Source organism: Macaca nemestrina, chromosome 9 (genome assembly GCF_043159975.1).
Source record: "Macaca nemestrina isolate mMacNem1 chromosome 9, mMacNem.hap1, whole genome shotgun sequence".
In the NCBI taxonomy this organism is placed as follows: domain Eukaryota; kingdom Metazoa; phylum Chordata; class Mammalia; order Primates; family Cercopithecidae; genus Macaca; species Macaca nemestrina.
This window is the reverse complement of record NC_092133.1, coordinates 56,586,971-56,612,705: the sequence shown is the minus strand read 5'-3', so window position 1 is coordinate 56,612,705 and position 25,735 is coordinate 56,586,971. Positions and strand designations below refer to the sequence as shown.

Below are 25,735 nucleotides of genomic sequence, written 5' to 3'. Positions count from 1 at the left end.
CATTGGCAAACTCCCAGCAATAACTAGCACCATTTAGTCCTATAAAGAAAGAGTTGCAACTGATCCAGTGACAATCATTAGACACTTCCTGGGAAACATATTCAAGATCTTAAGCGATTCCTGGTTCAATCACCTGTTTTATTGTCACATCTGCACTTCAACAAACTGAAGAGCAATTGTCTATCAACTCACCACAAAGAAAATATTCTACTTCTGCATCCAATTAACTTGTATCTGTCAAAGAATTTATAGATTGTAGTGGGGGAGGGGACTTTCTATTTTCAAACAGTGTTATTAAAGGCCACAAGGTTATATTTGTCTTTTTCTTTGTCACATAATCTGCTTTAAGTCAAAGCTAATTAGTAGAGATGTGAAGAGATAATTGTGCCTTCATGATTAGAGAGATTTAAACCTCTGCTTTTCCTTTTGTAGGTAAGTGAACCTGGCATTGGCCATTGCTTATTATGCTTCCTGTCTGGCTCTTACTCATGTTGCCATTTGGTGGACTAAAACTCAAGGCAGTTCAAAAATATTGATATGCAGGTGTCATGGATGCTGTTGGAGTGTGTGTCCTAAGAGAGAGGGTAAGTGCTGGTTTTCCATTTTAAACATACTTCGTGATATCAAATTGCCCCCTCCCTTCCTCCCTTCACTCCCTGACTCCCGTCTTCCCCCAAAAGTGGCTCTCTTGGTTTAGTAAGCATCTCTACCCTGCAAAGCTGAAATAGTGAAAAATGAGATTCGTTTTGCAAGCCTGTTGGATGAGCTTTTGGAGGATAATTTTTACCAAAAGCCTGAAATCATTTGGCATTGTTAGTGTTTTCAATGCATCTGCATCACAGCACATTGCATTTCACATCTGGCCAGTTTGGAATGAAACTTAGAATATCACCAGACTACAGTGATGTAATTGTCATGAAGTGGTTTTTGTAGCTTAGAGAAAAGAAAAACACTTGGCTGAAAGAATGGTCTGAAGTCCCACCCAAAGTAAAACGTTCTAAATTAATAGTTGCCTCAAGACTAGAGTATTATTAGACCTCTATTTAAAAAAAAAAATCACAGTTCTGATCAAAGAAGCATAATTGGAGTTTCCTTTTTAAATATTTGAAGACTGTATTTACTATGTTGATGTTCAAATGTTAGATCTATATTTAGAAGGAAGTCTAGAGGCATTTTAAGCTAAACAGGAATGTGGGTTCCTATTCAACTCATTATTGGAAAAATACACTGTCATTATAGACTTTTAAAAGTATTAAGTAGCTTTTAAAAAACATTATAGGACTGTTATAGCTAAATCCTTTAAATATCTTCATTGTTCTTAATTCTCTAGGAGTTTAGTAACATTTTGCTTTTTTTGGTAAAATTTGAAGTTAATTTACTAGTTGGCTATTTCTTTACATTGAGAATAGTTACTACTTTTTCACTCTAAACCATTGAAAATTAAGAAAAATTACACTTAAATATAAATTCTTGATGGTTTTCTTTGCTCTTCTTATTTTCATTTATTATTGGAAAACAGATACTGCATTAAAGCATTTGTTGAAATATGCCTAAGTGTGTTTTCAGATTGACATACTTAGGAAGTACCTGGATTCATTGGTTTCCTATTTATTATAGCTTCATCTGGGATAAATGTATAGAAATCTTGTCATTACCTTTAGAAATTTTACTTGAGTGGCTCAATGTTACAAGTATTCTAAATGCTGATCTATTTCATTTTGATTTCTTTCTAAGTGTTTCTATGTTTAGGTGGTATGATTCTTTTAATTATTATGCCATTGTGACATATTAATTTTTGGCAATGATTATTGTTAAAGTAAACAAATATATACCCCCCACCAAAGCACTAAGTTTCATACAAGTTTTTAAACAACTGTTTCTTTCTTTTTAAAAAATTGATACATAATAATTTTACGTATCTTAGAAGGCATGATGTGATGTTTCCATCTACGTATATATTTGTGTGATGATAAAATCAGGGTAATTAGCATATCTGTCATCTTAAACAGCTACCATTTCTTTAAACAACCCATTTCTAAATGCTGGATGGAAGTGTGAATAAATGCCATTTTTTAATGGTGGTTATTTTCACAACAAATTAATATCTTTCACATTTTATAAATTGGGGATTATGAATTATAAATAAAATATAAATAATAAAATAATAATAAAATAATAAAATATTTTTCTCACATATTATTTGCAAAATAACTGCTTTCACTGCTAATGGGAAAATGTCCTTTTTTAAAAAAAATTGGACATAAGAACTTTCAAGATGAGGCCTTGAGAGAATTGGGCATAAACTTCAGACCTATGAAATTTTTAGTTTACCTCCTTCTGGACCTTGAATCTTATAAATTTTATTTCTAGTTTATTCATCAGAAATTAAAATCTCAATCAACATTTTGCTTTGACCCAATAAACATCATACTACTAGTTTCAAATATTGTGGATTTTACCGGGCTACTCCTGGTCACACAAGTATTTAATTCTGATTAGAAGCAGAGTCATGTCTGCATCTGCTGAAATCCAGAGCCTTTAATCCTGGCAAAACTGGAGGTTCTTTAGAAGCCTGTGAAACTTAAAGATAACTTAATATATAGTGAATTGTATTTATGTTTGGAGTATATGGTTCACATGATAACATGTTTTTAAGTCTCCAAACTTTGGGAAGATGCCCCAGCCACATCTTTCTCTTTAATAGAAGTTTGGAAATCGCCGAAGTTGTTATTCCCAGATAAGCTTTCTAGAGTCACTTTGGGATTTTCTTGAGTGATTTTGTTTGCATTATGTGTCATTTGCATAGTCCTTTAAATGGTGCTGATGGTAACTGAGTTACTTCCCTTATAGGAGCAGAATCATTTTAATAGCTGTTATAGAAGAACAGTACTTTTTTGTTACAAAAATAATACAACTGGATGGGAAGGAAATAACTGCATTTGCATATTTTCCTGCATCAGTGAGCACTCTCATCAGTTTTATTGTTTATATTTCAAAATATATAAAATAATCACACAGTCCTTTTTTCTCTTCTGTTGTGCTCTTCTGAGAAAATAGGTTTGGGGGGTTTATTGTGAGTATGAATAGTTACTTAATTGGGTGGAGAAACTTGATCCAGGTGGCTGCAGAAGCAAGTTGTTTCTGAGGGCTGGCTGGACAAATGTGAAACTTTCCCACACAGTGATATTCGCCATTTCACTGTATAAACCACAATAGGTTGTTTGATCTGCTTGAGATTAATTGTGCTTGGAAAATACAGATTTGAGGTTTTGTAAAATCAAAAATAGAGAGGTTTTTAAAAGTAGTCTAACTTATTTCAGAGTTTTCTAATACAGATGCTGGAAATTTATGGGGTCCAAAAGAAACTGGAATATTCTGAAAGAGTTGGAGTGGGAGGAAATGAGGACTTGGGGTGTTCATTGTACCTCTGGATCCTCCTCTGCCAAAAGGATTTTGTAGCATAAGGAATTGAAGATGTCATAGCTTTGGAAATGCCAGTAAATGTAAGGTCGAATTCAGAATCTTGATCAGGAAGAACTTCTGGTTCTTTCCCTGATGAAAAATATGATCTCTTGTAATTTCCAGAAGAACAATTGCTAATGCTTAATTTGAACAAAAATTAGTCTTCAAGAACTTAAATATTAAAGACAAAATCTATCTTGGTAGACGAAATAAGAGATTAATGTTTAATATAAAATATTAGGCAAATGAGATGAGTGAATTTTTTTAGTCTGCAAGTAAAATGTCAACTCTTTCAAAGATATAATTTATATATATATATCTTTTATGCTATAATTTTTAAAGGTCATGCATTTTATAATTCATGTTAACACTGTGTATAATAGTTTTATATATTTAGAATTCTAGATTATCTCTATTTAAAGAAAACATTTTACTATAAAAATCACACACAGAAGTGGAGAAAATGATTTAATAAATCCCATCTTGCAAGTTTCAACAGTTATCAACACTTTGCCATATTGCTATTTTGTCTTTGGGGGTGGAGAGTGCTGAAATATTATAAAATGAATCTTAGACATATCATTTGCTTTTAAATGCTTCATATACATGTCTAAAAAAGGGAGATTTTTTAAGATAACTATAATAATATTCACACATAGAAAAGTTATAATGATCCCTTCGTACCCTTTAATCCCTAGTTTACTTTCAAATTTCCCTTACTGGCTCAAATATGCCCTCTGTAGCTAGTTTGAATCTCAATTCAAGTCAGTTTCCACTCATCGCATTTGTTATGTCTCTCAAGACTTAAATTTTAGAACAATTTCTACTTTTCCCTCCTCTCTCTTTCTTGGCATTGATATTGATGAAATTTGACCAGGGGTCCTATAGAATGTTCTATATACTGCATTTTCCTGATTTCATCCTAGTTGTATTTTTTAATTTGTTCCTCTATCCCCCATACTCGTGTAAGCTAGAAATTGAATCTGAGGGATTCTATTATTTTAATATTTTCAACAAGAATACTTCATAGATGAGGTTTTGATACATTCGCTCAGTATCCCAAACACATTTGTTTAGTAACTAATGTGATTTTATTCCACTCTTCAAATGGACTTCTTGCTGCAATATTAAAAAGTAATTACGTTCCAGGGGGGGAAAAAAGCCTTTTCCTGCCCAGTAAGTCTTTATTATAATCAAATCCTTATGGGGGTAAACTTCAATTAATTGATGCATGAAAAATACCAGAGACAAGGTGAACCCTTTAATTTCTCTAAATTTGGCCATGCATAAAGAAAGCTGCACCTACAATGCCTGTCATAAACTGTCAGTGGCCAGTCAGACTGAACCTGTTTCCCTCACATTGCTCCTGTTGTGAGCAGGTATTTCCATACTCTAGTGAACTCTTACTGAGACAGACCTGCTATTTGGAGCTTTGATGTCCACCAAGGTTCTACTCCCATCTCTATATTAAAGCATGATGTTTTTAGGTTTTGGATAAACATCCAATATATGTCTTTTATGAGTAAAACAGATAACAAGAAATTATGATATGTGTTTGGTTTGCTTACAGACCTTGCTGTATCCATTTGGTTCCCTCTTATACTTTTGTTTTTTTTTTTTTTTTTTTTTTTTTTGAGACGGAGTCTGGCTCTGTCGCCCGGGCTGGAGTGCAGTGGCCGGATCTCAGCTCACTGCAAGCTCCGCCTCCCGGGTTCCCGCCATTCTCCTGCCTCAGCCTCCCGAGTAGCTGGGACAACAGGCGCCCGCCACCTCGCCCGGCTAGTTTTTTGTATTTTTAGTAGAGACGGGGTTTCACCGTATTAGCCAGGATGGTCTCGATCTCCTGACCTCGTGATCCGCCCGTCTCGGCCTCCCAAAGTGCTGGGATTACAGGCTTGAGCCACCGCGCCCGGCCACTTTTGTATTTTTAACTCAACATCTCCATTACTTCTAGTCATAGGGCCTGAAATTCTCACTGTTAGAATCATTCCTTATGGGCTTTCTGGAAATGTTTATTAAAGAGAAATCAAGGTATCACATTACTTGGGAAAAATAACACATATATAAGACTCACTGTCGCTTAAAGCGAGATGATGATCTTGGTAGGCACTATCCAAGGAATGTCTTGACCTTGGACGAACATCTCATCTGGGAATTTTTCTTGGGCTCTGGACACCTGGGAAACAGCTTGTAAAGACCAAATTCTGTTGTAGAAGTGGAGAACTTCAAAACGAGAATATGAGATATCTTGGGATTATTGCCTCTGGTTTCTAATAAACTGAATTATGTTGATAATGCCTAGCCCAGGCTCTGTGGTCTGTAGAAGGAAGAGTGGATGAGGAGTAAAGAGATACCAAGCTTCAGTCCTGGATTCCAGGCAGTGTAACTTGGTGATCAACAGCACAAGCTCCAGATTCACAATGGGTGGATGGTATTTGCTCCTCTTGCTCCTGTGACCTTAGAAAATTTACTTAACTTTCTGAGAAGCCTCAGTTTCTGAATCTGTAAAATGGTAAGAGTAATAGACGTTGGCCTTATGGGGCTATTATGAGGATTTAGTGAGACAATCTGTATAAAGTGCTTGCATAGTTCTGGTACTTAGGAAATGATCAATAAATGTCATGTCTACTGTTTTATTATTGATCATAACTAATGCTTGTTCCCTTCATTAAAAACTTCATAGCAAATTCTGGCAGAGAATTAAATTTATAAATTGCATTTTCTCAACATTTAGATTTCATTGGCTAATGAGAGTTATTTCATTTACAGAATTACTCTTTGTATGCCAAAATCCTCTAATGATAAACACTAAACTAAAAAAGTTTAAAGAGCAGCATGTCAACAGAATCCATTCAACCTACTTGCTGATAGTTTATGTACAAGAGTATAAATGGATGTTAAATTCCAAATATATATTAATATAAATTTATGTAAGGTCACGTACATAAGGCTGCAGAGTTACGTATGCATAATTGAACAGAGAGTATGCTTGCTTGCTTGTCCGGCCTTCCTTCTTTCCTTCCTTCCTTCCTTTCTTTTCTTTCTCTGTCTGTCTTGTTCTCTTTCTCTCTCTCTTTCTTTCTCTCTTTCTTTTCCTTCCTCTTTCTCCTTTCTTCTTTTCTTTTCATTTTTCTTTCTTTTCTTCTTTTTTCTTTCTTTCTCTCCCTCTCTCTTTCCCTCCCCCTCCCTCCCTTCCTTTCTTTCCTTCCCTTCCTTCCCTCCTTCCCTCCCTCCTTCTTCCTACAGGGTCTCCGTGTATGTTACGCAGGCTGGAGTGCAGTGGCTATTCACAGGCACAGTCGTCCCACACTGCAGCCTGAAACTCTTGGCCTCAGGTGGGCTTCCTGCCTCAGTGTCCCAGGTTGCTGGGACTATAGGCATGTGCCATCATGCCCGGCAAGAGCTTTTTTTAATGCCAGATATTCTGCCAAATGTTTTACATAGATATGTCATTGAGCTTTGGCAATGATTATATAGTTCCTGCCACTGTTATCCTGAGGGCCAAGGCCGCACTGTTAGAACATAGAAGATCTAGAATATAACTCAGGTCTGTCCAGCTCTGGAGCCACTCGTTACCTTCCACATGCTCTGTTTTTTTCCAAACGTGTTTTCAATCGAGGGGCTTATTATTGGCATCTGTTTGTTAGTGTGATATGTTACCATGAGGCAAGAGTAAGTATTTGCATCTTGTGGTCCAGGAGTTGCTACAGGGGCTGTAACTACATGAACTGTCCCTGTAGCTCTAGTACCTAGGCTACCATCAATTCGTTCTTGAGGCTTCAGACAGCTTTGTCACTTGAGCTAAAACTTTTCTAGCTGGTCAGAAGTTCTGGTAAAAGTATTTTCTATTATTTTGCTTAAATTTGGGGTATCCTGTAGTCGTTCGGGAAGATGTTAAAATGTATCCTCTTTTTTCCCCGCCTAATGGACAAAGTCTTATCCTGTCACCAAGGCTAAAGAGTGCAGTGGTGCAATCATAGCTCACTGCAACCTCCAACTCCCGGGCTGAAGTGATGCTCCTGCCCTAGCCTGCCCAGTAGCTAGACTACAGGTTTGCGCCACCATGCCTGGCTATTTTTCAATTTTTTTTTCTTTTTTTTAGAGATGGAGTCTCAGTATGTTACCCAGGCTGGTCTCAAACTATGTCCTCTTTTAAAGGACAAGTTTTCATTTCATTTCTTTTTTTTTTTTTTTTTGAGACAGAGTCTCACTGTTGTGGCCCAGGCCAGAGGGCAGTGGCACAATCTGGGTTCACTGCAACCTCTGCCTCCAGGGTTCAAGCAATTCTCATGCCTCAGCCTCGCAGCTAGCTAGCATTACAGGTGTGCACCACCACTCCTGGCTAATTTTTGTATTTTTGGTAGAAACAGGGTTTCTCCATCATGGCCAGGCTGATCTCAAACTCCTGGCCTCAAGAAGCCTCCTGCCTCGGCCTCCTAAAGTGCTGAGATTACGGGCATGAGCCACTGCACCCAGCCAAGTTTTCATTTTCTAGGTGCTGTTCATTACTTGAAGAAATACATTCACTTTGTCAGCACCGTGGTTTGTCATTTGGAAAGAAAAATACACCTTCCTTAAGAAAGCGAGTTCCCTGTAATGTAGCATGCTGTCTATTAGGATTTAAATCAGAATGAGTGTTCAGCACTGACGTTTTCATTCCGTCCTCTTCCTCTCACCTCCTGCCTGCTCTCAGCCCATTGTCCTCTCTGCCCCATTCCTCCTTGGGTTGTCTTAAAGTCAAAAGCTCTCAGGGTTGTGTTGATTTGGGCTTGCAGAGAATTTACCTGTTGGTAAAGAATACCTTTGAGTATAGCAGCCTCTTTGTTTCTTGATGGTGTTTTTTTTTTTTCTCTACCTTTTAATGTTTCAATTTGATAACATGGTTGATTAAGTTGAGACCGTAAGGACTTGGAAGGCAGAATATTTATATGGTTTTCTTGCATATCTCAAGGTAATAGTGCTTTGTAAATGGTAATATTTGTTTAATAAAAGGATATAATTACCACAATCAAATATGTAATTGAGAAGTATGATATTATGTGTGTATGTGACAGATTTCAAGGTGAGAATTCTGGCCTTCAAGGAAAAATATTAATACTCTCTAGTGCAGTTGTTCTTACACTTTGGCACTGTAGAAATCACCTGAAGTACTTGCTATAAAATGCAGATTCTTGGATGACACCTATAGAGATTCAGATTAAGGATGAGGCAGGACCCAGAAACCTGGATAATTTAAAACATTATACCAGTTGCTTCTGTGCGGGTGATCCTCTTAAAACACCTGGAGAATCATTGTTCTAGGTCAGCTTTGTTATCTCAAAACCTCACTGTATTTTCAATTGTTATTTTAGAGTATCTGTACTTACTGTTGGGATAGAGCCTAGAGTAGGTTAAGCAACTGAATAGCCTTTTCAGCCCTTCTCCACCCACCTCTTTTTGTGCACAAGGTACCTGGTTTCCTCACATTATCTGTTTCAGTTATATTCCTAATACCTTCCACAAATTGGAATTCTTTTTTTCTTCGTCATGCTTAACTAGCTGTTTCCCATAAAAGCCAAATGTGAGGTTTGGTATGCATGATTGACAGTTGCTTAAAGTGTTAACCCTTCCCAGAGTTCAGTTTACAAAACCCAGATCAATAACTCTTATACTGAAAATTTAGTAAGGCAGATGTGGGGAATGTGCATGGGAAGACATGATTTAGGACAAGGATCATTCTTCTTGGAACTGCTCCGATCGTGCAACACCTAAGATGTTATTAAGACCTGACATCAACCAAGCCAAGGTGGTAGCATTTTCTGCTCAATAATTGATGCAGCAGGAGCTCAGGTAATTTAGTCAAGCTCTTTGACTTTTGATAAGTGCCATAGTTTTCTGTTCTATAAAAGATGATATTTAGTCAACCTAAGTGTTTCTGAAAAATATGAAAGGTAAATATTTAAACAGTTCTTTAAAATAATTCAGTAAGTATAGGATGGGGCTTGGGAGTGGGGATTGGGAACAGTATGGACAAAGCAGATTGTCCTGGTGTTGATAGTCAGTGAAGCTAACTAATGGGCACAGAGTAGTAAATTATACAACACTCTCTTATGTGTGCATTTCAAATTTTTACCATAAAACGTTAAAATGGACTTAAAACATTTCACCAAACATGGTCAAGCCTTCCATTTTGTTATTTTTGAGCTAGCCCCTTAGTAATGTGGCATTCTGATGCTATCAGTGTCTGGCTGTTCTGTAGGCCTTGCTGTGTAGATCGGGTAGCTGAGTATGGAATGGGACGATGCACCCGTGTTAGGGAAACATTGTGTGTTAAGTAGCCCTTATGAATGTGGTGTTTCCTCTCCATATCTCTCACATTTTAATCTGGACAGAAATGGTAAAATGAAATTGGTGTTATGTAGATAGTAATTTGACCCCTTGATTGTGATATTGCATAATGCTTCCCCTATTGTGTATAGTTTTTTGAAAAGTTGAGCTCTAGCTTTCTTTTCCTTTATTGATGACTTATAAAAATATGTATTATATTTATAATGAGCACTATAAATCATAATTTATAGATAACTGGTAACTGCTACCTGCAGGTGCCCACATGCAGCTGAATATGAGTTAGCTAATTTTATTTTTGCATGGTGTATTATAAATATGATTCCTGTTACTTTTTAGAAGTGATGTGTATGGCATTATTCATGACCCTTTTGAGGAAGAACATGCAGTTTTGTCAAGTAGCCAGGACTCTAATGAATTTTTATGGACATATTGAGGCTACTAGATCCTCTGAGGGTGAGAATGTGTCTTAATCTCTTTTCTCCCCTGCAACATCCTGGAGGACAATATAATGGGTACTTTGACCATGACAACAAATAAATGAACAGTGGTTAAAAGAACTGCCACTTTACAAAAGTGATTAAGATGCTGTGAGAAGATAATGTGACTGGACTTTTAATTAATTGCTTGATATGACAAGTATAGATTGAAATCAATCATTTTTATTGAATTAGTGTGAAGTACTTATAAAATCTTTATCCTTAACATAGGTATATTGATTGTTTTACAAATATGCTTGACAGTCACCTTACAATTTTGTATTTTAATGATATACAATAGTAATGATTCGAATGGCAATTTACCTGACAAAATCAAGTCAGTTAAAGACAATGAAATGGGATAGAATGTTGATTGAAAGAGTTAGTGTGTGCATTAAAAATGTATTATCATTGGCTATAATATTACAGTAATCCCAGCACTTTGGGAGGCCAAGACGGGAGGATCACTTGAGGCCAGGAGTTTGAGACCAGCCTGGGAAACACAGTGAGACTGTTTCTCTACAAAAAATAAGAAATAATTAGCCAGGCATGATGTTGCACACTTGTGGTCCCAGCTACTCAGGAAGCTGAGGCAGGAGGATTGCTTCGGCCCAGGAGGCCAAGGCTGCAGTGAGCTGTGATTGTGCTGTCTCCAGCGTGGGTGACAGAATGAGACCCTGTGACAAAAAATAAAATAAAAATAAAAAAGTCACGAAGTCAAAAGATAAAAATAAGCTAACTTCAAACTTGAAGTTTCGTGGTATTCTCTTCAGTACAACCAGAGTCAACATATTTACAGAACTACATATCACAAACTGTGCTCTGTAAATTGGAGGGGTTTTGTTTTGTTTTGTTTTCTTACGAAATTAGCTTTGAGCTATAAAAGATCAAGAGAATGTGAAGAACAGTTGTTCTAATCATAGAAGGTTGAATATACCCAGTGATTCAAAGATAGAGAAAGGAGAAAAAGGTCTGGGGAGCAGCGAGGTAGAAATTGGAAGGAAGGCTTAGAAAAAACCTTGTATGAGAACACAAGATGAGGTAATTTGGAGTTAGAGATTATGGGTGGATTGTCAGGAGTCCGACGGTGATAATGGATGTTCCAACAAAAGGTAAACACAACAGCAGATAAAAACCTTTAAAAATATTTTCTTTTCCTAAGAGATGCTGAAAGTTCTGTTCTCTGAGATACAGGGGTAAAATGAAATTTTGTGGGTGATTTATAGCAACCATATTTTGTCTTTGAGTGTACGGTGCTTTCTATGGTACATCTATATCTCTGTATTATCATCTAGGACAGTACTTTTCAAACTTTGTGCATCAAAGTTGTCAGTAGCTTTTTAAAACTGTGAAGGGGATCTGAGCATTATTTTTAAAACAGATGGCTACAGTGCCAATCAAATGAACATTTTTAGTCAGTAAATACCAAAGAACCCTTCTCTTTGTTCCTTATAAGAACCTTGAGAGGCATATACAGGCATATACCTTGTGTTTTCTATTGTTGGCTTTTGGGGTTAAGCATTTTTAAATGTAATTAAGTGGGTACCAGAACAGCCACAATTATTCTGACTGTGCTATTAAGAAGATTGATACTAGGCTCCTATTTATTACAACTTACTTGGGCCATTTTTTCTTTTTTTAAAGACAGGGTCTCACTCTTATCACCTAGGCTGAAGTGTTTACTGCAGCCTCGATCTCCTGGGCTCCAGCAGTTCTCCTTCCTCAGCCTCCTGAGTAGGCGCCACAGGCATGTGCCTCCACACCTGGTTAATTTTTTAAATTTCTTTATAGAGACAGCATCTCATCATGTTACCCAGGCTGGTCTCAAACTCCTGGGCTCAAGTGACCCTCCCATCTCAGCCTCCAAAAGTGCTGGGATTACAGGCATGAGCCATCACACCTAGCCTGTTTTTTTTTTTTTTTTTTTTTTCTAAAGCTGATGTTGTATTCAAAAAGAAAAACAAATTATTTCTGCAACAAGTCATTTTCAGAGAGAATTGAACACCAATGGTATTCTATATAATTTTGGTAAATAATAAAGATACAAAGATTTGGTACAAATAGGTAGAAAATAGGAGACCCAGGCCCTATTCTTCCACCTGCCTCTGACCTACCTCCTGGCCAAGCAGTTCAACCTTCCCATGCCTTGTGGCATTCTCCTTTGTAAATTAGGATGATTTATTTATTTATTTATTTATTTATTTATTTCTGGTTTCAAAAAGTTATGTAGAGAATACCAAATGAGAGTTGAATATGTCTTACCTTGGACAGAAAGTACTGTTGCTTTGAAGTAATTAAAGTTGAATAAATTGAGCCATAATAATAAAAAGGAAAGCTAATGTTTGTATGGAAGATTTTCTTCTTGAAGTCGTTTTGGGAAAAAAAAAAAAAAAAAGAGTAGATTAAATTCCCCTGGAGATGGAATTTAATTATTTCTGTGAAGAAATGAAAGTGATAAAGAAAGAGGAAGAAGATTACATTGAATTTTGCCTGGCTTGTTTTATCAAGGGTTTGTTTTGAGCTTATCTTCAGTTGTTTGGAAGCAACCTCATTGCTCAATGCATAGGAAAGGGCCTCATTCACAATTCTGTCATCATGAGTACTACAGAGTCTGTTAGGAGTAGGTTGGTTTAATACATGGGAAAGTCTAAAGAAATTTTTATTATGCCCCAATTATCTGAATTGGTAAGTACTGCTTGGTATTTAGTAACTCAGGAAACTCTTGGGTTCGATGGGTGACTGGGAATACAGCAGGTAGAGTTCCATGTTGAACCTTGGTAGTATCTGCATCTAAATCATAAATTATTCACCAGGAGAAATGAACATTTATTTTTGTTTGAATTTCCTCATTCCACATTGAGCTCCATCATAGATATACCAGACACTATGTTGACCCTAGCTATATAAATTAGAAGCAGACAATTTTGCTATTCTTGACATTGGAAACAAGAGGGAAAAAAAAGAAAAATTAAAAATGCACACACCAGTAATCTGTCCTTAATTTAGATTACATCAGCTATAAGAACACTTATTAAATGCCTTTCTGAATAGGGATTTGCAAAGACAAGTTAATTATTAGAGACAAGCCTTTGGGAGTCTTATAAAAAAAATTGCAACTAACTGCTGCCTCTGTGCTTGAGGGCTGACGTCTTTTAACTCTCTTTGCCCCCCTTAATGTTATAATTATATAATTGCAAATTTATTTTCTCTTCTCTTTCCTCTATCCTATATGCTAGAATGTGCAGTAAGATCACGGAAACTTCTCTCTAAGTATTCAAAGTTATTTCCAGTATTCTTCATACTACTTCATAAAGGCAGTTGTCATAACATTGTTTTGTCCTGAGTCAGACTATTGGCTTTTTGCTGAAGTCCCCATGTGCACAATGAGCAATTTAGCATTGCACTCAAATTCTGAGACTAGCTTTTGTGAATGATGGGCTCTGTATTATTTCAATGAGAACTCAAGCCAGAGGTCAAATAGAGGATACTCTAGAAGTGTGCTTCTCAAACTGTAATGCGTCTACCAAGCACTGATGGATCTTGTCAGCATGCACATTCTGAATCAGTAAGTCTAGGTGTAGCCCAGGAATCTGCTTTTCAATATCTTACCATGTAATGCCAATGCTGCTGATTCATGGACCACATTCTGAGTAGTAGCATTCTAGAACTATAGCATGAGCCTTAACCTCAGGGATCTTAGTATAGTTATAGATGATGTTGACTTTGAAATGTTAGTCTTGGTTTATAAAACTTTAGGAAAACTTCTTAAAATTGCCCCACCAGTCTACACTACAAAATAATTGTCCTTTGCTGTTGACCTGAACTTTTTGCTACTTTGCGAACATTTCTTAAAGGAGATAGAGTTTCTCTCTTTTACAAAAGAATGAGTGATGAGCGATGATATGTTTTGTCTTGCCTTCTGCTATTAATCTGATCTTTTGTGAAAAAGGTATTGTTAGATTCCTTGATTCCTTGTAAAGCTAGAATTGTCTAGCCTTGTGAATTCTTTGCTAATCTCTGTAGAATTCATCTTATTCTGTGGTAATGCTTTAGAATGGTGAAACAAATCATTTGCATGATGCTGTATCTGTAAGTATTTATATATTTACAACTATACCATCAAATCTGTGCTATGTCATTCATAGTATTAACTTTATGTGGTAATACTTTAAAAAAATCAAATCATGTTCCCAGAAACGTATAACATTCCTGAATGTTAAAGTGTGTACTTCTTAAATGTAACGAGAGAGGATCTTTTATGTAACTAATAAAAAATAAAACTGGTCACTCAACTTTTTAAAAAAAAGGCTAAAATAAAATGTCTTACCTTGTTGGAACCAGTTTCCATTCATTCTACAAATATTTACCACAAACTATATGTCAAGCATCAGGTTATACTGTGGAGAGAGAACAGGCAAGTGTTTAGGATTTTTATTATTCTTCATCATGAATATTTTAATACAATGATCAAAAGAGATAGCACAAGAGTGCCTAAATGGAGATATATAGAATTATATATCAGCATAAATAATGTTTTTAGATAAGCACACATACACACATGTAATGTGTTCATAGGTCCGATAATATATCTCTTATGCTTGTCTTTCCGTATTGAAGTTTATTCTCTTGGTTTCAATAAAAGCACTCTTTTCCCATTTCCATTCTAATGATTTTCGTCCATCTCTGGTGTGGATACATTTTTTTCCGTCAGGATGTTTTCCACTTCAAGTAATAGAAACCTTGACTCAAATAGGCTCATACATTAAAGACAGTTATTTTCTCATATAACCGAAAGTCCAAAATCTGCAGGACAGGCTTTGGATCTGGTTGATAAATTAGTTCAACAATTTCACTAAAGGTCAGGTTTCTTCTATTTCTATAAACAAAGAAAAATTCCCCAGAAGTCTCTCACCATACTTATCTTTGGCCTTGACTGGGTCCATATCTTTCCTAGTTGCTGGCAGAGGAAATTATATTATCATGATTGATATGTTCTGATCATTTGTAGTAAGGTGAAAGGGATGTTGGGCAGTCAACCACAGTGTCCACTATCTTCTTTCTCTGACAACTTTAAAATGTTAGTATTACCAAAGATTGTGTTTGAGAATCTCTCATTCTTACTGTATACCCTCTGGGTGATTTTATCCAATTCTGTGACTTAACCACCTTCATGTATAATGATAGTTCTTACATCTCTATATAGCCAACCCATTTTTGGGGGTTGGCTATATAGTTCTTACATCTCTATATAGCCAACCCATTTTTTGGGGTTGGCTATATTGAGATGTGGGAACATGCAATTTCTCCCTTAAAAAAACTCAACTTGACACTGTTAGCACAATCTCAAATTCAATATAGTCCAAAATTTAGTTTATTATTCTCTCTACCTAAAAGTCCCAATCCTCTACTAGCAACTTGGAGAGTCATTTAAACTACAACCCTAAGGGTCATCCATGACCACTGAATGAGTCAGGAACCAAATTCTGTTGATTCGTCTTCCTTCCCTTCTCTTGTGTTCATTCTTCTCTTCCTCCTCTCCATGTTGCTGCCTCCTTCCATAGGGCTCTTACTGTTTCTGTCTTGAGTGTTGTTTTCTAACTGATCTCTCCATCTCCACTCATGCTGCTCCCCACGTGCAATTTCTTCTTCACATTTACTAAGTGAACATCTCAAAGTTATATCTGATCTTGACACTTCCTGCTTACTGTCAGCAACTCCCATTTGTCTAGTGATATTCCTAGCCATTATATATCAGGACCTTCTAAATCTTACCTCTTTAGCATGACAATGGGTCCTGCCTTTCCCACTGCCCTCATCTTTGAAACTTACAATTCAGTTAGCTTTTCTTATTATTTTCCCCCAAACACACAGTGCCATTTCTTTCTTTTTTCTTTTTTTTTTTTTTTTTTTTTTTTTGAGATGGAGTCTCGCTCGCCCAGGCTGGAATGCAGTGGCACAATCTTGGCTCACTGCAACCTCCGCCTCCCGGATTCCCGCCATTCTGCTGCCTCAGCCTCCCGAGTAGCTAGGACTACAGGCGCCCGCCACCACGCCCGACTAATTTTTTTTTTTTATATTTTTAGTACAGACAGAGTTTCACCATGTTAGCCAGGATGGTCTCGATCTCCTGACCTCGTGATCCACCTGCCTTGGCCTCCCAGAGTGCTGGGATTACAGGTGTGAACCACTGCACCCAGCCCCACAGTGTCATTTCTGACAGTGTCTATCCTCATGCTGTTTCATTTACTTTTATGTCTCAGGACAATCATTATCCCCTTTTAAAGAGCTCACAACTCTTTCACTCCCTTCACACCACCAGGAGAACTGAGGATGAGGAGATCATGGTGATGGTGGTGGTAGCTAATGCAGTCATCACACATTGCTTAATGAGAGGAATATAATCTAACAAATACATTGTTAGGTGATTTTGCATGTGAACATCACAGCACATCCTTACACAAAGCTAGATGGTATAGCCTACTGCACATCCAGGCTGTATGGTATGGTTTATTACTCCTAGGCTACAAACTTGAATACCATGTTACTCCACTGAATAATGTAAGAAGATAATAACACAATGGTAGGTATTAGTGCAATGGAAAATTTTCAGTTACATTACAATCTTATGGGACCACAGTTGTGTATGAGGTTTGTCATTTACTGAGACATCGTTATGCAGTGCATGACCGTATATATCACCAGACACTGTTCAAAGTGCTTTCCACATGTTAAGCCATGCAAAAATACTGTGAGGTAGGCACTCTTATGTCCATATTTTATATATGAGGAGACAGAGGTACAGAGAGATGAAACTACCTGCCCAAGGGCTCAGAGGTACCAAGGAGTAAAAATGAGATTTGACCTTAGGCAGTCTGGCTCCTAGATCAGTACTCTTAAGCACTACACTGTACCGTGTCTCAATCATTTGATCAGTCTTTTCTTGGGAAGCATTTTACCTCGGATACATTTTATTTTGCACTTAAGACATTTTACTGCACTGTGTTTCATGCCTAAGTTCCCCAACTATATCAAAGTTCCTTTAGGGGAGCAATTCTTATGCACATCTAGTCCTCAACACAGTTGGCACAAAGTGTTGATAGGATGTGGACGGAAAGGAATGGAAAGAATGATTAGTAAAGTATTTATGGGTAAAGAAATGAGTCAACATTTCTCTCAAATGCCTTGAAAATGTTATTATGATTTGCATTCAGAGAGGCACGGTTTTTGATTGAGCCGTCTAGTTCGTTTAAGAAAGAGGTTCTTCCTGCATTTTGCCAAGTCTGCAATTTAAGAACAGCTGATTTATGCAAGACAATAACTCACCCAGGTCGATCCCTCACTTTGTATGTTTCTTCATCAAACACAAGTCATTCTAATATACAAATGTTGATTGCAACCTTAGTCATATTATTAAAAAACTAGAATCAGTCCAAATATCCACCAATAGATGAATTAACATACTGTGCTATATTCATATAATGGAATACTAATCAACAATTAAAAATTGAAATGAATAACTGATACCATGCAACAACACAGATGAACATCAAATGCATTATACTGAACAAAAAATCCAGACACAAAAGAGTACATAATATATGATTCCATTTAGATTAAGTTGCAGAACAGGCAAAGTTAATCTTAGTTCTATAAATCAGATCAGTGGTGGCCTGAGTGTGTGAGGCAGAATTTATTGGAAAGGGACAGGGAAGAACTTTGTTGAGTGACAGAGATGCTCTGTATTTTTTTTTGGGTGATTTTTATGTAAGTTTAGACAATTATCAAAACTGACTAACCTGAACACTTAGAATCTGTACATTTTATTATATGCCAGTCATGCCTCTATTTTTAAGAAATGGTGGCAATAGCAAGGAAAGTGGGAGTCCAGGAATTTTTTTCAAGATAGAATAAATAGCAGCAAGTTTATATGCTAAATAACATGATCCAGTGGAAGAAAAGTATTGATGAATAAGAGAGAAGGGAGAATTGGTGGAGCAATGTGCTTGAGCAGGAGAGAGGATAGGAGTGAGCACACAGGCGGAGGGACTAGCTTTAGAACAGTCATGGATAAAGACAGGATGTGTAGCTGTAAATGATGATGGCTGGTTGGTGTTCTGAGTCTACCCAAGTCTTCTTTGCCTGATTTATCACAGGGAAGTAGGAAGGCAGAACAACAGTTTTTAGTGAGGGTTAAGGATGGAGGAGGTGCAGGAGGTTTGAGGAAGTGCGGAGCAGTGGTCGTCAAACCTTTTCATGTATCAGAAGCATGGCTCGTGTTAAAACAAATGTTCTGGGCCTCATCCCAGAGTTTCTGGTTCAGTAGGGCTGGGAAAGACCCTGAGAATGTGCCAAGAAGTTTTTAGATGATGTTGATCTAGATAAGACTCTGAGAACCACTGGTGTAGAGCTTTCACTTTTATAGCTGGGACATTCATGCTTTGAATAATAAAATGGTTCATCTAAGGTGATGAAACTGTGACTAGTAAGTAGTCCAGGCTGCTGCCTCCAGCTTGGGCTCATCCTACATATGCACTCTGATTTCAGGGAGGGAGAGCAGCAGAAGGCAGTGGGTTCCAGGGGCTAAGTGGGGAGTGTGCACTAGGCAGGGAATTTTGGAGAAAGGAGAAACTGACATCACCAAAGCAAATCTTGTTAAGGCCACCTTAGTTTGTTATGGCCTGTTCCTTGATGAATAAATGTGGGCAAGAAAATGTTTTTGTCCTATTCAGTACATATGAGCATAGCTTCAGATTCTAGGAGGGCTTTGCTTTTTTTCCTATGAAGAAGGTTTGTTCTTAGGATGTTCATTAATGGAGATATGGTTACATTATTTTTAAAAGGCTGGTTCTTTATTTGCCTGCACATGCTTTTGTGGACCCAGGGTACATATATATATATTTTTTAAAATTATGCAAATATGACTGTAAAAATATCCGTTAATATTTAAAGAGCTTTTTGTTGTATACACATGAATTATATTGAAAAACAACACAGTCATGGTGAAAGATGAATTTGAACTATAAATAGTAATACCAATTAATATACTTGTTTATGTTTACAGAAAAAAAGTAGAAGGAAATGTGCTAAATGTTAACTGTGGCTTTTCTTTGAGTTATATGATCACAGATGGTTTTAATGTAATTTTTCTATATTTTTCTGCTTTTTATGTTTCTAAACTGAGAGTCATTTTCATAAAACTTATTTTTAAAACAAACTACTCATAATAAATGATGTAACATGTAATAATAACTAACAACATAAAAGCTAATCTATGTCTAGTGCATTAGTCTTGGCTCCTGGGCACTTGGGATATATCAATGAATGAGTAAAATGTCCCTCTACTTTCAGGGTTGATATTTGGAATATCAATGACTAAACTCACTGTGCATTGGAGAAGCTATTGATCCTAGTGGGTATCTTGGCACAGGGTAACTGCACATGTATATTTTGCTTTGAAGTTCTATTATTCATGTTTATATTTTTTGCCTCTTTTGGATTATATATTTCTTGAGACTATGGACTATGGTCATTGTGGAAATTGTCATTTGCTTCCAAAATAACCACTTGTAATAAAAGCGCTATAATTTTGCCTGGAAAAAAATATTACATGTATTTCATCTGAATAAAAATAGTATACCGTATCCATTTCTGGTTGGAATCTATTCATGGAAATGAGCAAAATTTCCAAGACTATGTTTGGTAATGTCAAATCATAGCAAATAAGATGAATTATTTGATTTAAACAATTTAACATCCTCCAGTAACATATGGTACAGTTGTCTAATGCATGAATAAATGATAGCTTTTATCAAGACTCATCTTTTCTAAACATTTGATTGAAAAATACATTTTTTTGGCAAAGAAAGGAATAAAGTACCAATATTTTCTATCACGTGGATGAACCTTGAAAACATTAAACAAAGTGAAAGAAGTGAAACACAAGAGGCCAATATATCATATGATTTATGATTCCATTCATATGATATACCCAGAATAGGCAAATCTGTAGAGGCAGAAAGCAGATTCATGGTTGGGAGAAAGGGCTGGGAGAAAGGGGAGAACAGTGGGTGATTACTAATGGGGATGGGGTTTCTTTTGGGGGTGATAAAATATTCTAAAATTAATTATGGTTGCACAACTCTGTAAATATACTCAAGCTATTGAAATTTACACTTTAAATGGGTGAGTTGTATAGGATGTGAACAATATCTCAATAAAATGATTACAAAACATTTTAAATAATATTTCTCAACGTATTTTTCAAGAACTCTTCGTCTGCCTGCCCTTTCCTGTTCACCTTGCCATTCTTCCAGGGCATGTGTAAACTTGTCCAAGCATTTAGACTTTGAAGCAAAACAAAACTTGGCCTAAGGGATTTTTCTCAAGTTGAGCTACTTTTGGCAAACATTTTAATTAGCTGACATACAAAGAAAATCCAGATGGCATCTATCTCATTTAATGAAACACTTTTAGTATTTGTTTCTACTTCTCTACACCTCTTTTTTCCCTGTATCTTACTTTCTTTTGGTATAGTAGAAAAAGCACTCAACTTGAATTCTATTCCTATGTGTTTATTCTCAACTTCTAGGAGGAAATTTTGATGAGATGCCCAGGGTTTTCAAAAGTGTAATCCATACTTTGGGAGGCCGAGGCAGGCAGATCACCTGAGGTTGGGAGTTCGAGATTAGCCTGACCAACATGGAGAAACCCCGTCTCTACTAAAAATACAAAATTAGCCAGGCATGGTGGTGCATGCCTGTAGTACCGGGTACTCAGGAGGCTGAGGCAGGAGAATTGCTGAAATCACGGAGGCAGGGTTGTGACGAGCCGAGATCGTACTATTGTGCTCCAGCCTGGGCAACAAGAGCAAGACTGTATCTCAAACAAACAAACAAACAAACAAAAAATGCGTGAACCAACATCATCAGAATTATCTGGTGAATTTATTAATATTAAAAATGCAGATCTTAGGTCTAGCTTCCCGAGACTCTTGGGATTTACCAAGTATACTTTCCAAGTCAGATTTTGCTTTCTGGGACCTGGAGATATGCATTTTACCAAGTATTCCTCCCTCTGCCCTGCCACCATCCCTATGTGATTCTCAGGTGCACTAAAATTTAAGAATCACTGCTTATTAATTTATTAATGGTCCTGCCCATCTGTCATGCTGAACAATTATTCATGTCTTTTCTATCTCATTTGGCTTATTCTTTCAGGCTATTAGGAAACTCCTTTGCTTTAGTGTTTGCTTAATGAAGACTGGGGCCAAAATGGTTACCTGAGATATTTGATTTCCTTGTGAGAACTCCTTCTAAATATCTTACTTTTCTTTGAATAATTTATTTCCTTTGTACTACTCCCTGCAAAGTACTGGATGATTCCAGGTGTTGTCCTAAACACTAGATATTCTGAGTAATGCAGGATTAATAAAATGCAGATATTTTCAAAAAAAATTGACAGTATAGAGTTGTTACTATTTGGTTTAGTTATTTTCCCCTTTCAAGAATTAGGTTCTTTTTAAGTTTCTTTTTTCCTTTAATTGCTCATCGCTCTAACTTTTAGAACAAATAATATATTTGTGTTATTAAATTTGGGAAGAATTACATATGGCTCCTCAACTTAAAAATTCAGCATTGTGCATAAATAGCATGGAATTTAAGTAAAAAATGTTTTTTTTGTTTATTATATTATAAAACACTAAAATTTAGCATATAACTTTTAAGAATTAAAGTCTATTTTCAAAAGTATCTTTTAAAATTGTATTGCTATATATACTACAGAAAATTGGAGGGACACATTTCTTGGTGTTTACATGAATACATCAGTCAGAGCAGGTATTAATTTAGCTTATTTTAATATATAGTTAAACTATTATTTCTTAGCTTAAGATTCCATGGCTCGGAATGTTTTAAGAATAAAGTATTGACTACAGAGGGATTGGAGAACAAAATCAGAAAATCTGGAACTCAAATGTGCTTATAAAATGTGACCACAATTTTGTTACAAATAACCATAGGTTTCATTGTTGTTGTGTTGAGACACAGTTTTACTCTGCTACTCAGGCTGAAGTGCAGTGGCGTGATCTCAGCTCACTGCAACCTCTGCCGCCTGGGTTCAAGCGATTCTCCTGCCTCAGTCTCCCAAGTAGCTAGGACTACAGGTGTGCACACCACACCTGGCCTAATTTTTTGCATTTTTAGTAGAGATGTGGTTTTGCAGGTTGGTCTTGAGTTCCTGACCTCAAGTGATCCATCCACCTCGGCCTCCCAAAGGGTAGGGATTACAGGCATGAGCCATTGTGCCTGGCCACAAATAAGTATAGATTTTAATTGAGGCTTAATATTTTATTTAAAACTAATAAACAACTTTTTATTCACTATTCTTTTTATTAGAGAATAAATGAGATTTAATTAAGAAATTGCTAATTATTTTTCTCATTGCACATATTTGTATCACTTCCAGGGAATTCCTATTCAGAAATACTGCTTCTAGTGTCTGGGTCAATCTCTTGACAGTTGGAAAAACGGGAGCATCAGCCTATGAAACATGATGTTCCATTCTTTTTGAGTGAAGTTTTTCTTTGAGTAGGTCCTCATTTCTCAAGCATCCCTTTCCTGTTCCACTGGTTTCCTCTTTACTTTTTTTCCTTCATTTTTCCATCTCATTCATTCGTCATCTTTCTATACTTTCTCTTAGTTATAACTTTTCCAATCCCCTCCATTTTTAGTATCCCAAAAGCCAGTTTTTCAATGTATTACTTTAAAATTTACAGTTGCTTGAGATAGAATGTTCTCAATGTGCCCATCATGCCGACATTTTCCATGGCATCCTATGTTGTCATGACTGTCCCAGCAAATACAACTCGAGTGTGCTAGACACTGAAAGCTGGAGATACACCACAAATAAGAAAGCTATAGGCTGTGCCACAACAATGCCCACTGCTAATTTTAACTCAGTATGGCAGATGTACAGAGATTTGATCATGGAGACAATGGGAACACCAGGTGGGGATACCTACCCCGCCCTTAGAGAGCTGTGCTTGGCTGATTTACCAGCATCTTCACCACCTGCCTCCCGCCCTCTCCCAGAGGTTTAGTGTCCCTTGTTGATGTCCCTAGAACCCCATAATCCCTGCCACAGAACTGATCACATTGTTAAAGTCTTCCCTGAGGATAATCCCTTCCAGATGACTATAACATATCTCCCAGATTCCCTGCCTGTTCACATGGCTTCATTCATATCCGATGAGAAAAGCCAGAAATAGACTTCTCTTTGCTGTTCCATCAGTCGGACTTGCCGAGACCTGTAGCCTTCCTAAAATTGGAGGTGTCATAATTTCTGATGAACACTGGGTTCCTGAACAGGTGTAGACATGGAAAGAAACAGATTTCAGCCTCTAGGATGTTATAACCCAAAGAATCTTGTGTAGCATGTAATAGAATCCAGTCATGGTAGAGATGATGAAACTGACTCAAGTGTTGAGTGACTTGCCTTGAGTTAGCAAGAGGTTTTTCTAGCACTATTACCTAGGAGGCCTAATTCTTCATTTGTTCGGTTACTCTTTCTACTAGACTACTTTTTGAGATTAGCCCTGTATTATTTTTCTTTGATGATTCTCAGGAAAGAAATATCAAAGAAATATCAGATTTAATTATATCAATGATCTAGTTAAGTCAATGTCATTTTTAGAAATGCCAGAATTCACAGACACACATACGTGTGTGTGTGTAGCTTTGAAATTCATTATTTAACTTGATATAAAGGGGAAGTAACATTGGATTCATCTTAAATTAGTTTCTAACTATAAACCATGTCATAAATTTTTGAAAAGGTCAACTTTGAGTCAGGAATGAGAAATACTCAATTCAGTGGCCTAATGTGTGATCAGTGGAAGTTGCTTAGATTCTTTGTTTTCACATGTGCAATAGTAATGCTGAATCCATCATCAGGAGAGAACAAGTGAGTCCTTCCACAGACATAGTTAGGTGTTCCTGTTTCCCCTTTATGTGTCGTACCAAGCTCTTCACTCAATTCTCTCTGATAATTAACACCCTAGATTTTTTTTTAACAGAGAATAATATAATGAACCACTGATTACCCATCACCCAACTTAATGACCAACTCATTGCGACTCTTGTTTCATTAGTCTTTCCCACATATCTCTAATAGATAGCACTTAAAATATAACCAAGATTACCATTATTGCATCTAAAAAATAATCCTTTGATATCATCTAATTCACATTCATTCAAATTTCCCCAGTTGGAAGAGTCAAGATATGAATAATGAATACCCTAGATTTGTGCCTCTCTTTTACTAATTAACTTGATAAAGCTTTATTCTCATTATAAGCCCAGTTGACACAACCATCATTGGAGGTTGTCTCTCATTTCCATCCCCCTCAATGATTTTTAGTTTTCCTTATTGCTTTTCTTTTCCAGGTTTTTCCATCTTAGATCTCTGTTGAATGGCTTATGCATTTTCAGTATTTCCCTATTTAACATCATTGATGGTGAATGTTAGCAATACTTTATTATTGCTTATCTTCATTTAGGATGTGAGTTTAATAAAGGGGGGAAAATGGCATCTCCAGAAAGAATGCACATGGTATCAGAAGGTAGAAGTCCAGGCTCCTTATCTTAACTTTGTTCTCTAACAATGTTAGCTTAGTCAAGCCAACTAGTCACTTTGCTTATCTGTAAATTGTGGACAGTACCTGGGCATTGTTCTGTCCGACTGTCGTATCTTTTGCAAGCCTATTCAAGCCCTTCGTGACCTAAGCGTAAATACGGATTCTCTCCTTGCCTTCTCGTAAGGTCTTGTTCGGAGGTATAGATAAGCATGTGGAGTGTGTAGCTGACATGGGCCCATGATGAGAGCTCTATGAGTTCCTGGGGGCTGAAGGGGGAGGTTGCAGAAAACATTCAGGCTTTGAAATCATTGTCATTAAAAGCAAAAGCCTAACAAAATATGCTCTGTGTCATTTTAAAATTGCTATTACACATTGATATAAAATCGAAGAGAAAAAAATATCAGTTAACTTTGGTAAGCATACAGAAAGAGCCGAACAGAACCCATTGGATCAAAGGTCTTTGTCATCTTATTTTTAACCATGCTGAAAATTATCTTTGAAGGAACATGAGCCTGAGGAACGGAGAAAATGGGCGGCAAAGCTTGTAAAAGGACATGTAGTTATTTACAGACTTATGCCTTGGTTGCTATGGCTATATATTTGATGAAAGTCCCACAAGATATACATGCAAAAATATTTTGAAAGTGTTAGGTATTTTCATTATTTTGGAATTAAATTTTTTAAAAAGAGATATTACAGATAGAAGTCTCTTTGCTTAGTATGAATCATGGTATTTCATGCTTCTCTCCTCCAGAGATCAGGTGTTTTATGATGATTGAATGCCTAGGCCTTGGACTCAAACAGACCTTTTTCCAAACAGCAGCTCTGCCACTTAATA

The 25,735-nt window shown here is 36.6% G+C and overlaps 1 protein-coding gene across 5 annotated transcripts in view; it reads left to right on the top strand.

Moving 5' to 3' along the window:
• Positions 1–25,735, top strand: part of LOC105466182 (ankyrin 3) — a 703,092-nt gene that overhangs the window by 221,581 nt on the left and 455,776 nt on the right. Inside the window, exon 1 of one of the 5 annotated variants that reach the window (XM_071069580.1) lies at positions 439–584. The exons of the other annotated variants lie outside the window; for them this stretch is intronic. Within the exon in view, the coding sequence (XP_070925681.1) occupies positions 549–584 (36 nt within the window). The 5' untranslated portion in view covers positions 439–548. Of the gene's footprint in view, positions 1–438; positions 585–25,735 lie in introns of those variants that run through there. 5 annotated transcript variants of the gene reach the window in all.